This window comes from Numida meleagris, chromosome 3, assembly GCF_002078875.1.
Source record: "Numida meleagris isolate 19003 breed g44 Domestic line chromosome 3, NumMel1.0, whole genome shotgun sequence".
Lineage (NCBI taxonomy): Eukaryota > Metazoa > Chordata > Aves > Galliformes > Numididae > Numida > Numida meleagris.
This window is the reverse complement of record NC_034411.1, coordinates 50,694,027-50,708,045: the sequence shown is the minus strand read 5'-3', so window position 1 is coordinate 50,708,045 and position 14,019 is coordinate 50,694,027. Positions and strand designations below refer to the sequence as shown.

The 14,019-nt window shown below is 38.5% G+C and overlaps 1 protein-coding gene across 1 annotated transcript in view; it reads right to left on the bottom strand.

Annotated features, from left to right (window-relative positions):
* ARID1B (AT-rich interaction domain 1B) overlaps window positions 1-14,019 on the bottom strand; it is a gene marked incomplete at its 5' end in the record, with an annotated part of 320,563 nt that overhangs the window by 282,213 nt on the left and 24,331 nt on the right. Inside the window, one exon of the mRNA XM_021391989.1 lies at window positions 9,101-9,295. Within this exon, the coding sequence (XP_021247664.1) occupies window positions 9,101-9,295 (195 nt within the window). The remainder of the gene's footprint in view (window positions 1-9,100; window positions 9,296-14,019) is intronic.

The following is a 14,019-nucleotide window of genomic DNA, read 5'->3' as shown; positions in this document are numbered from 1 at the left end:
CCTGAGGAACTCCATGCTTCCTCCACGCACAGATTCAATGTGTTTTTGGCATCAGTTCTCACCTCCTTATTCTTACTGAACGCCACTTGCACAGAACAAAGCAGTTTAGAGATAGAGGTGACCCAGTGCAAAGAACAAGGCAGTTTTGTTAACCTGTCCTGTAAAGCACGCATTTGCCAATCAGGCCTGTAAAACAAACATGCACGTGGACTCAAGATAAGTAATGTCTCTTCTGTAATTAAAACAACATCTTCCTTAGTGGCTATATAAACCTTGTTTATTTTGATTGGATTTGTGTCTCAAAAGACAAGCTATATTACAGTTTGCCAAGAAGTAAGCAGAAATCTCTTCATCATTGCTTTGTGAAACATACTAATACCAAGTGTAATTTGTCCCTTTGACATACACAACAAAGCCAAATTCACACACTTTCCCAAAGGCATGTTTGAATGTAAGATGCAAATATGCTTTTTAGTATTGTCCGCTCAATAAATTACTATCTGTTATGTGTTTGCTCTTAACACACGAATGCAAAAGCATTAGGTAACAATATCCAGAAGAGGAAAAGGATTGAGTTCACAAGAAACAGAACAGACACTGATTTCCTCCTCACTCCTTTTCCACACCCCCAAAATGCATTATAAGCTTCAGAGATCAAACACTTACCAGCTAGAATGCGAGCATTTAACAATGCGAGCACTTAACACGTTTTTCTATTCCAAGCAAAGTAAGGAATAAAAAGCCCAAGTACTAGAGAAGCACCCAAAAACGGGGTCACACAAGGTAAGAGCAGAATAAAAGCCTACAGAAATTGAATGAGCTGTAGCTTTAAGTTATTCCTTAAGTTCTTAAACCCTTCTTTCATTGTTCTTGAAAAACACTGAAAGACCAAAAGATTAAAGTATTTACATTAGGATCTTTATATGCCTCTAGTTAGTATTGTCGTAAGAAGCAATACAATTGGTTTTAGAAAAAGTGACCTAAGGAATACGTTAACAGTTTAAACATATTGATTTTTTTCTTTATAATAGATTTTATAGTTCACCCATCCCCACAAAAAGCTTAATGCTTTAGGCGATAAAAAATAAAACAACGAAGCATGTTAATGAGCAAGTTTTGATTATGCTACATGAGATCCATGTAATTTAAAAACGGACACAAAAAAAAGGCATGGAAAATGCTTTCAATTTTTTGCAACACTTGGGGAAAAAAAAAAGGTTTTACAGTAGTATTTTACAGTGTTTTGTCTGAAGGCAAATATAGCAAATTTCAGTTTAAAAAAGAAACCAAGAAATGTTGCTGGTAGCACTGAGAGTCTAATCTCGAACTCCTAAAACATCAGGTATTTCTGAACGGTCAATTCTCCCAAGAAGAAAGTCACCTGGTTCCATCCCACAGTCACCAAAGTGAAGGACACTGACCCGTGCCTGATTGTGAAATGTTGTTCAATACACTTAAGGGGCTGATTCTGCCTATGTTGCTATCAACCAGAGACTGCTCGCCCAATAAACCCAACTACACAGAATCTGAGGAAATCATGGCTCTGCAAAAGTCACAGGAAATTTTCCACTGACTTCAAGCAGGTTTCACCTTCTTATCTTTAGCCCTATTTTCAGCAGTGGGAAACACACTCCCTATTTTTAAAAAGGAAATTCTACTGCCTCCCTTGCATCCTCTAAGCAAGATCAAATTTATGGGCAACTGATAGTATCTTCTGAGAAACTTATATCAAGACTTCCCAAGAAATGCTGAGTTGCATCCCTGGGGCGCAATACTTTCATACAGAAAGTATGGTTACAAAAATCCTAATGTGTACATGATGGGTCTGGATGTAATTTTGGCAGTTTGGAGTGCAAATTATTATTTGATGAATATTATTAACAGAAAGCTACTATGAATATACTATTAAGAGTAACAGTTAATTATTCCTCCTGGCACAGTCATTGCATGGCAGCTGTTGAATAGAATAATGCAGCAGACTCTTCTTAAAGCATAATGCTTATTTTATTTCAAATGTAAATAAACTCATGTCTCGTGCTGCCATGTAAAATGAACTGTTCACAAGTAAACGGCTTTGTATCTTGCTGGTTTAACAGCAAATGACTCTCTGTTCTTCCACTTCTGATGACCAAAATTTATTTCCCCTCTAAATCCAAATTAGACTGACTGCTAATAATTTTAGTAAAAGTTCTCAACAGCAGAATAACCAGTGCTTCCGTAACAGCACCTATTTTCAAAGGACCAACCCACAGACTTTGCTTCTTTTCCACTCTCACAGCCCCACTTCCAAGCAGAATAGCAAATGTGATTCCAGCTATTAAGTGTTCAATGTGAAGTACAATCATTTAGCAGCAACAAAAATAATTTTTTATTTGCCGTAGCGCGTTGAGGATTGTGACACGCTTTTTATACAAACGTAGTCCAAACATAGCCATTTACTCCAGGACAGATGTAAAAATTAGCATTTACTGAACATCAGTAGGAGTGCAGATAAAAATGTTGACCCTGTCTCATTTCCAGGCAGTCTATCAGCGGTTGAAAGATCAGTTCTTTTTTCCTTTTCAACCTATGTTTTTTCAGTACCATTTCAAAGAAATGATAGAAGCTACTGAAATGTTTCTATTTACCATAATAATGCAATTCCGTTACTTCAGGGATTTTCTTCGGTAAACAATCTCAGATGACCAGCATTAAGATGAAGAGCTAAGCTACCGTAAAGACCCGAAACTTACGTCAAATTTGATTCTGTGATTATCTGTAATCTGTGCTCACCTCCCTCTATAGAGTGAATCACACTCAATGGAAGGGATAATTCTAATGGAGACAATACAACATAAAGCCTTACGCTGCCACGAACTAAAGCAGCAGCCTTTTTTTCAATTTAGTCAATGAGGCTTAGCATACCCAATAGAAAGAAACACACTAAACCTTTCCCTACAGTCAGCACAGGCACACTATTTAACATTTTCTGAAATCTAAAATTTTAAACCCCCATTTCTTTACATGACAAAGAGAACCAACTGTTCTTTGCCATTATTAACATTTGATCATCACAAGCACCGTTCTTGAAGATGACCTTACAATGAAGACAAATAGCTGTGACTTCTTGTTCCTTTCTCTGATTTATAAAAGGAAGGATTCACTTTATCTATGGCTTTTCTGCAGGAAGTTTGTCTGATGGAACAGCAGATACATCACTGAAGAAAATTTTATGAGAAATTATTTTAATTCAATATTATGTTTATTTAATGTTAGAAGAAATTGGAAAAAGATTCACTGTTCAGAGTTTCAGCCTCTGCTTTCCAGGAATTACTAAGAAGGCCCATAAGCTACTAATGAGAGCCTCAACTAAATATCCAGGAAAAAAAGCAAAACAAAATAAACAAACAATAAAACCACACCTACAGCAAATCAAACAAAAATCCTGGGGGGAAAAAAATCCTTCTGAAGCATGTGATGATCAAAGCTTTACAATCTCTTCTTATGTACGTGTTATGTATGAAATGCAGCTATCAGTCTGTAGAAAAAGACAACACATCTCGATGTTTTGTCCTCTTCCAGTTGTTTCTGAGATCCAATCATATTGATTCATTTTCCAACCTTGCAAAATAAATAGGCTAAGAAACAAAAATCCTGCTTATTTCATATATCTGCTCCCTTAACCAATGCCAACATCGTCTGCGCTAAAAGCTCCTCAGGAGCACAAAAAGCTGCAATCTATTCAGTATTCTTTAGCTTTAGCCTGTGAAGGCAATTACACACACAAGACAACAAATGCATCACTTGACTAGCATTCACTGTACGCATGCACTACATTTAAGTTAATAGTTCACTGCGAAACAGTCAGCCTCAATTTCTTGGCATATTTCAATCTTCTAGAATGAAAACGATTTCAGAAAGTAACACATACAACCAGCCACCAAACAGTAAACACATTCGTGCTTGCTAGCTTTAAAACTACCTGCCAAGCCAACAGTCAATTGATTTCCTTGGCGTAAAGTCGACATTTCCAATCTGGGACATTACCCAATATGAGGACTGTAAACCCATTCCTAAATGAGGTAATCACATTGGTGCTGCTATAGTTCTGGTTGACTTGCAGTTTCCATTACAATAAATCCTTGCAGCACATTCCCGGAGGTTTTATAAAACTTCCCCGCACCTTCAAAAAAAAAAGTTACTCCAAGTTGAAACCTGTCATATAAGATCTCAAAAAAAAAAAAAAAAAAAAGCAGGAGCAGCAAGTTTTCCATACTTAATCCTCAAAAGAACACGTACAAGTTTACATTCTGCAAATCAAGAATACAACAAATGTGAAAGGACAAGTAACTAGCACACTTTGACTCTACAGTATGAAAAAGAAAAAACAGACCAATGTTCAAACCTTAATACAATCAGGCTCAAAGCTCTAAGACTAGCGCATAGTCAGTATTGAAATGGAAAAGTATTGAAACGTTGCATTTTAAATAGCTATTAGGAATGGCTACTGTACAAATCCATACAACTGTCCTTCATAAAGGAATTCACTATGCGTTATAGCAACATAATACTATTTACACAAGGAGTTGTTGTTCCAGTCCATCAAGTACACAAGAATTTTTAATGCATCCTAAAAAAATCAATTAGGCAATGATCATCTGATTAAACAGACACATCATGCGACTCAATTCTTTCAAACATATTCGTAAATCCAAGCCTTCAGACTTCGCTACACACAGTCAAAACCTATCCATTCATATTTCAAGGAGTTGATTTTTAAGCTTAATAAAATTCGGCACAAACTAAAGTATTACACGCTATTAACATGAAATACCAACATTGTCAGACAACAGTTGAGAACCTTTCTTTTCGTAGATAGACTTAGGGATTTTTAGTCTTAGCACAGATGTTGTTATGACATATCAGAATACTTCCCAAAGCACATAGCACTGAAACACTTCCAGAGGGCATCAAAATAAAAAAAAAATGAAAAGGAGAACTGATTGATTAGTGCATCACAACTAGCTTGGCTGAAGGTCCAAAAGGTGGGGAATATAAATGAAAAGGAAATTACCTTCTTTATACTCATAACTTATTACTCACCCTGGAACAAAACATATTGTAAAACCACACCTTAAGTAGACTGGTGCAAAGTATTCCTGCACACTAAGCTTCTTAATTTTTACATCACCTCTTTATAATACCAAGAAACATCTGAAAGTTTAGAAAGTTAAACCTGAAAGGATGTTTTTGTTTTCTGTTTTTATGTATGAACTATAATCTCCTGGATGTCCTGGGAAAGGAGTGCTAAGAATCCTAAAAACCACATTCCTCCTATGCAAACCAGGAGAAAGAGTACATGAGGTAGCAATATTGAGATTTACATGCAAAACCAGCATTTTAAAACCCTGAGATGCAAACAGTGGCCTTGTTGCAACTTGTGCTTCAATCGTGTTGAAAACCGACAACACAGACACAGGTGAACTTGCTGCCAGCTCTTCCTTGCCTCCTCCTTCTGTTCTCCTCCCACTGAACAGAGAAGGAAGAGAAGAAAAACTAAGCTTCCCAATAACATTAAGAAGTCATATTTGTTACGTAATTCATTGACCACAAATATTGCCTGCTGCCAAAAGAGAGACACACTGTCAAGTCTGTACCCTATAAATAAAATGTATGATCCTTCCAGTAATAGCTTGCTTTCTTATACTTGCCTTCTTATGCACATACTCTTAGAAAATCATTTGATTTTTAATCTCCTTAGCCATTGAGACAATTTTACAGGAATCAGTCCAAATGCTTTACGTATTTACTGATACTGAATTAACTGGATGTGCCATTAACATCTGACAAAATGCTGTGGCATTCTCCAAATTGCTAAGCATTGTGTTGCAGCATGCTATCATACGTCTTCACATGATAATTCTGGATCTTTGCTGTCAAGTGTTAGGAAGAAAAAAATAACCAAGTTATTTTAACAGCTTTACCTTTCTTTTCTGTATGCCTATATATCTATATATCTATCTATATATCAGCCTTTTATCTTTAGTTCTGTTAGAAATGCAGACTATTTTTTTTTTGCATTACAAATACAGCTTGGTGTTTTGTTACGTGGCTTCCACTGATTAACTCCTGAAAGAGTTAGAATCACCAAGGTTGCAAAAGACCTACAAGATCATCCACTCTAACCGTTCACCTACCACCAATAGTCCTCACTAAACCATGTCCCTCAACACAACGTCTAAACATTCCTTGAACACCTCCAGGGTCGCTGACTCCACCACTTCCCTGGGCAGCCCATTCCAGCGCCTGACCACTCTTTCAGAGAAAAGGTATTTCCTAACGTCCAACTTGAATCTCCCCGGTGCAACTTGAGGCCATTCCCTCTAGTCCTATCACTAGTTACACAAGAGAAGAGGCTGACCGTACGGTTCTATGATTAGGAGACATAGAAGAAGTCCTAGGAGAATGCTTACAGCATTACATAGAAATGGCGTTTTCAACAGGTTAGCAGGCTGTGCTAACACCCATGCTGCAGGCAGACAGGATGACTTCACCTGACAACACTTCATCCTTTCCATGTCTATTTAATCGTTCTTATGCCAGAGGCCTCCCTTCTCATGAGTCTCTCCTGCACCTCTGGGCTGCAGCACTGGGCTTCCAAGAGGAATACACTATTCCCTGCTGCAACACGACATACACCAGCTACCTTCATCTAGGCAATTACCTTCACTCCCAACATTTCCTTAATTTTAGATGGATCACTAGGGTGTTGTTTTTCATATACCTCTCCATTTGCACTGTCCTGCAGGAGAGCCTACAAGTAAAGATCTGACAAGTCCCATAGTTCTAACTTCAAGCAGTGGCATTGACTGACAAAGAGCCAGACTTAACATTTTAAGGTCTTCAAAATGCAGATATGTTCACACCCTAACAAAGAGCCTGCTAGTTTCATCCAAGTAAACAGAACTGACAACCCCAGCTATCTTTGGGCAACAGCTATCTACAGCTTAAAATAAGAACAACCTCCCTCATAAATGTTTCCCTGCCTTCCTGCAGTGTGGCACTTCCACTCTCATAATCCACCTACCCAACGCCCTCTCTGCATGATACTTTAGTCCAAAAAAAAAAAAAAAAATAGTATGTTAAGGGCCCTATTTTTTTTTTAAACTGATCACATTTTCAGAAGTCCCTCGTGGTTTTCATTAGCTCAATGTGACACTGTAAAGGACTACAATTTTCAAAACGTGCCGAGATTCACCTTCTGAAACTTTTGGCAATATTATTTATTTTGTATATATTACATCTAGAAGTAGGCACACGCTATGCAGCCAATTTTAACAAGCATAGCTAGGCTCTCCTTATTTAATATTCATGTCACAGGAGTAAAAATCCAGCCAGGAATCAAACTGTGGCATCCTGTGCCAAAGACAACTTACCACTCAGCTGGTAAGTTGGCAATTCAATTTACAAACCTGCATTCCTGCATTTTAATCCTTTGTAGAAAGGTGGTAATGTATGAGCAATATGAAAAGAACTGGATTCAGATCATTAGAGGTTCACAAACCGAACACACGAGTCTTTGGAGGCAGTCCAAAACAAAATCATGCCTAGGTGGTGATGTCCGTTCAATAAAAATTCAATGTCATAATTATCCTCTCACTTTTTCCCCAAAGAGCATTAGTGCTCAGAACTGTGCTGCTGCTCAGCCAATTACATTAATGCTGTTAGAAGACAGATAGGGCCGACAGCCAATCACTATGCCAGGTCACTGCCTGCTGATGGATAATTTACAATTATCATGCAATTAGCAAATGAAGTGAAAATTCAGCACTCATCTCCACAGAGCACAGAATAACATATTTTAAAATTAAAAATATGTTTTAATAACTTTATTTGGATAGAGCCACATAGAAAGCCATCTTCTTCCAATTTTTCCTTCCGTATGATTGATAAAACACTGTGCTGTCTTCAGCTAGCAACCAAATCTATCGTTTGATATTTCTTAACGAAACGGCCTCTCCCTTACAAGAAAATATTTAACAACAGAAAAGATCAAAAATGGAAACCGTTGATAAAGGTATTATTTGCTCAACTCTTTGAAACTATTAGTTAACTAATCACTCGATGAAGATCCTGTACAAGAGGGTGAGTAGTAATTATAATTAGCCAAGCACCTATCTGTCTGGGACTCCAAAATTTTCTCCTCTACATTTGACAATAAATGACATAAAAAGAAACTGATCTGCAACTGTTCTATAGCACAAAACAAAATGCTGCTTCCCATCACTCATCAAGTTAGTAGCTTGCAATGCTCACAACAAAATCTGTAACTCCAGCTGCCAACACTTACAATCCTAAATAAAAAAAATAGTAGAAATTTGACAACATCACTTCTGTGTAAATTTGTCTGCTTTCTATTCTAGAAAATTACTGTGTCTTCCTTAGTATACAGGTTATGAACACTGTAACTGTCTTTTAAAAGGGTGGGAAAAAATGCAGATGAGATTGTCATCAACAGAGAAACTGAAGTAGATTAACGGGGATTCCCACTGGAATTGGAGGACATTCCCGCGTCATCTGGTACCAAAAAACTAGGCTAACTTTTGAGAGCTGATCGGGGGAAAAAACAGGAAAAATTCAAGAAAACTCCTACCAAAAGTAGGAAGTGGGGAAAAAAAAAAAGAAAAAACTGTTGATATAAATATGTAAATGTGTTGGTATAAATTTGTATGCACTGGACAACACTAGTCTCACTGTGCTGATGTCAGCTTTAGGTTTTCATCCTACAGATAAATAAACCTGAACCAGAGAGAACTAAAAACATATAAAATAAATATACAAGGCTAAGTGATGTCAACTGAGAAAAAAGGAAATGGATGGTGTTAAACACATTTCTCTCTCCAAAAAAGATACTAGCAAAACACTAAGCTCTTTTGTGACTGTATGGAGTTTCAGAAAACATTTGCGCTATCAACACAAAATATTTACTTTTGAAACAGTTTCCCACCCTCCTTCTGGAGGAGACATACTTCTCTCTGAATGTTCTCCTTGCACCCCTCGGCACTACCACAACATCAGAAAGCAGAGAAACAAAAGGAGAAGAGAAAAGCCCTCCACAAACCTGTTGCTGCGGATACTGCATTCCTCCCATGGCTGCCGGGGCTCGTCCCTGCATCCCCACTGGGTAGCGCTGGGGGCCGGGAGGGCCGTAGGACTGCCCGGGGTAGGGGCTGCTCTGCTGGGCCTGGGAGTGAGGGTTATTGCCCATGCCGTACAGCTGGGGTCTCTTCATGACCATTGGATCCATTGGGCTGCCCTGTTAATGAACACAAGCAAAGAACTAGTTTAGAAATGCTGGAAGAAACAGGTCAGAACAGTCATGCTCACTGCGAGCAAATCATGCAGGCATCTTCCCCATGCTTTACATCTTCCTTTCAAATACATCAAAAATAGATTTGACATGCCAACAGGCACAGTACCATACTATGGCTTCCATTAATTGGATGAGTTTCTGAATGGTGACTTTGGGACTTCTGTTACATCTAAAAATACATAAAATGAACTACACAGTCAAATTTAGACCTTATCTCTCACATACAAAAAGACAGGTATAGTAATTACCCAATAAATTCCAGCTTACAAACAATTAAGTAGACTGCTGTACACTGACTTCAGTGTGTAAACATACATAAAATAACGTCTGTCAAGAGAGATACAACTAATGGGTAAGCAATTCAAACTTGAGAAAATGTCTGTTTGCTTTCCTGGAGGACAAAAGAAAGGAAGAAGGGAAAACGCAAAGAAAAGGAACTCTCTAAAAAGTGCAATGCATACAGAACGTTGTATTTCAGAGCTTTCATATCGCTAATATGTGCATTAATAAGTTTCCAGATCATAAGGTAAGTCATAACCCACAATTTACATGGACGTTTATTTGCCTTTTTAATAGACTTCAGAAAATCCAAACTGAAATCACTTATGGAGGGGGAAGGGAAGTTTTGTTTTTAAACTTTTTGGCAGGACTTACCAAGCACCTTAACAGTTTCAAGATGGGTGTCAACCACTGTGTGCCATTACTCTCCTATTTTATTACTCAGAACTAACTGAACCAGAAAAAATACCGTGCTTCTTCAACTGCAGAACCACTGTATTGCTTATATGGCAATCATTCCTTAATCTCTGACCAACAGTTATATTCAAACAAGAAAAGAAAATTTAAGGAGCCTATCAGAATCTCACCTGAATGAGACATTCCCCCTCCCAAAAAAACTTCATCTACCCCCACTCCAGGAGAAGTCCTGCTCATGGCACACTTTGTACTTACATTCCTACAGAGTACTGTTGACCAACTTCATTTTAAAGCCTCCTATGTAACAGAACTTCTACAAGGCCTTTTTGGATACTATATTGCGATATAACAGCTATAGTGAGAACAAATTACTTTCCCTCCCCATCCTTATTTCTTTTCGCTGTTACTGTTTGCACCAGTAAAACACTATTTTTCCCCCAATACACACAGATATGCCCCCTCTGAACTAGTCACGCTCAACAAACAATTATATGTTGTTCTTGTTACTTCTTCCTTGAAAGTGAAGAACTCAAACCTTCACACCTTCTTCTTTGGTTTTCCCCATCTCTACCTATATCTGTTTGTCAGGAACATGACCAAAAAGAGCACAGTTTTCCAAACACAGTCACACTACATCTGCGTTGGTGGAAACCGTAACCTCATTCTCATATGACAGCTCCATTCATTTCAGAAGTGGACTGCCTTTTTTTTTTTTTTTGCCACCACAGCAAACTGCACATTCAATTCTAATTTTGGCTAACTATTACTCAGCAATTTTCCCTTTATTATTTGGCTTTTTTCGTGGCCAGATTTGAAGTTTCTATTTTTCACTACTAAACGTCCCTGGGTAATTTACTATTTATATTTCACACTTTTAAAAATCGATGGTTCCCAAACCACTTTAGGCCACCCGATCCCTAGCAACACACTCAGATTTCTTCGTCTATCACGCACTGTCATCACACTCTTAACTGAAAACAGACTCACGTAAGGGTTCAGAAGATGAACCAGAGATGTCCTCTTATAGGCTCCCAGGTGACAAGTTAAATTTCCTTTCTGCAGGCCAAGATACTTTATCTGTGTTTATTTCTGCGTTTTAATGTTCACTCTTGCATACCACCTGTTGTATTCCTCTCCTCAAATATAAATCCTTGCTCAAAGAAAGTTTTGAGTTTCCTTCACGAGATTCTCATAAAGCCTAACGGCACTGTTTATTGCCACCGTCTTCTGATCCAGAGCATTGTTTCACAGTCTCACTTCCTATAACAACATTTACTCAAATTCTCATTAATTTTGAGTAATATTTTCTGCTCCCCATCCAATATTTAAATAGATCTGCAAAACAATGCAGATAATTACAGCTGAAACAGTTTGATACTTTCCATTAGGAAGACTATTTTCAGGTGCATATAAACCTTGCCAAACTTCAAGCATTTAGGCTGAAATTTTCCAGGCCATATGTATGCCTGAGGCTGAAATTCTCTGGAAAATTCAACTGAAACAGTTCAGCTATGTCTTAGAATGAGGTCACAGAAGAATACATCATTTATGTTCTTACATAAAATACTTAAAAATACCACTTGGATACCATGCTTTGGGGCAGAGGATTTTAATTTGCCAGGGTGACACTGGATTTTAGAGAAATTTAAGACATGTACCCCTAAGAACCCTTGAACTTCATGGCTTCTTAGGAGTGGAAGAAAAACAGAGAGTGCAAGCTGCAGAGCACAGTGAGACCGGATCAAAGGAGTTAGAGGTGTAAAGAGCTGGCCTGAAATTCTCCAGCCAAAGAAAGGACAACAGGTTAAAAAAAGCAGTGGAAGAACTGGGGCAGGAGTTGAAAAGGAGAAAACAAGGTCAGGAGGTTAAATTAATACAGGCTGGATAGTCTTCACCCACTGGAACTAGTGACCCCCAAGCAGTGGAGGTTTTCTGCTTGTTCATTAGGTGGTTTGGGAGTAAGCCTCCCTGGCATTCCATCTTTCTCTCCTTTCTTCTCCTCAGCCTGCTGCCTCTCTTTAGCTCTCCCTTCTCCCTGTCCCCCTCTGGAGAGACTCTCCTCTTTCCCTCTGGTGAGATAAAGACTCAGAAAGAGCTCCAGTCACCAGGGCCTGTAGGTGACCTATGCCATGCTGTGGTCACTGGATGCAAGTAACAAGGACATGGGCGAGGAAGGACCTGGGCACACACAGAACTTACTCTGGACACTGACAGTGATACACCAGAATCAAGGATTGGAGAGACAACCCAGAGAGACCCTCCCTTGCTGTTAATGCTGCTTGTTCCCTTCATAGCCTCAGGGAAATGGTTAAGAAGTAGTCCAGTAAAGTCCTCTGATCATCATTAGGTGGAGAAGGAAGACGGTTATTAAGTAACACGATTCAAAGCCATGGAACAGAAGGATGGTCCATCTTAGCCCTCTTGTTTTCTTGTCCTGAGGAGCACAAGGAGGCAGGTGATCATAAGGGAGGCACTAAGACCAACTCAGCGTTCTACACACCTGAGCATGCTCAGGCATAGACAGGCAGGCCTGTCCCACAGGTAGGGAACACTTTATTGGAAATACTGCACAAAAAAGCATAACCTGAAATGAAACCTAAGTAAGTGAACTCTTGGGAATCTTCTAGCATCAGAGAACTGCTACATGTAACCCGCCAAAGTCACAAGTCACCCTCTGTGTTGGCTGGTCCCTATGGAGGGTGGCATCCTACTGCTCCATCTACCGTGGTTTATTACCTAGTGGTGAATAAATTACTAAAACAATGAATTCCCAACACGAATCAGTTTAAGGCATCCCTCATTCCCTGACTTGAAGTCATAGAATTTAACATGCAGAAATGCTTCACATTTACTGACTGCAACTACTTTTGAACTTGATGAGATGTGCTTTGGGGGTGCTCTGAAAAGTTGCACCTTGTAGAAAATCTGACCTACAGCCATCACAGACAGGCTACTCAAACTTCCTACAGTAATGCCTCAGTTTCCCAACTGGGAAAAAAAAAAATCATTACATCTTCACTAGATGGGTGATTTTAAAATTTAATATGACAGTGATCAATACCATACAAAACTCTCTCAATAAAGAGCAGATTTTGTCTTCAGAACATTGTACAGTAAGAAAGACCTGGAGCCATACGCTTAGCAAAAGAAATGGTGCTCACTGAGTATGGAGTGTCCTGTGCAGTGGAGGTAGAAAGGTAATTATAACTTTTTCTAACTTTATCGCATGCACAGTTTTCAGCTTTAGCATTAAAGTTTCTATAAAAATGAAAGAATTTCTCCCACCCACAATGTTTTGAAAAGTTAAGAGTTCTTAGTTCAGAAATACATATTATAATCCAATATGAAGGTTCCTTTAACATTTGTAAGTTTAAAGATTTTCTTTTTCACATTAGTTTTTGACAGTTTTCGAAGACAAGTTTTGGGTGACAGAGTCATTATGACAAGTGTCAATCTCTGCATGTTCTAGGGATCAACAACCAACTCCCCCACACCCACTCACAAATGCTTTTCCAAAAATGAGCGCTGCTATAACTTCATTGTATTTTCCTACAACCCAGTGGGCTTATATTATCATGAATGGACGTTGTTTATTTTGTCACATCTTCCACGCGTTTACTTAAATCTCAGAAGTAATTAAAATTCTATAATACAGCATTTAATAGAATTATTTTAGTGTCACTGCAATCATCAATATCCATTTATTTCCCTGACACTAACTTGTTACTGACTTAGTTTGCTCACCCTTATTTCTACTGCCATATTCTGCCACACAAGCCTAGAAGTGGACTCTGCATTTTCCTTCTGAATGCACCTCCTCTTCAACTTGCTGCATTTCATTTAAACTCTGCATAGATCTGCAGTTCCTCAGAATACCTCAGTTGTGTTCTCCGCTTCAGTCTGCACTAATATAATTTGCAACTCCTTTATTATAGTGACTGTCATATCACTGTCGGATTCATTTGCATACC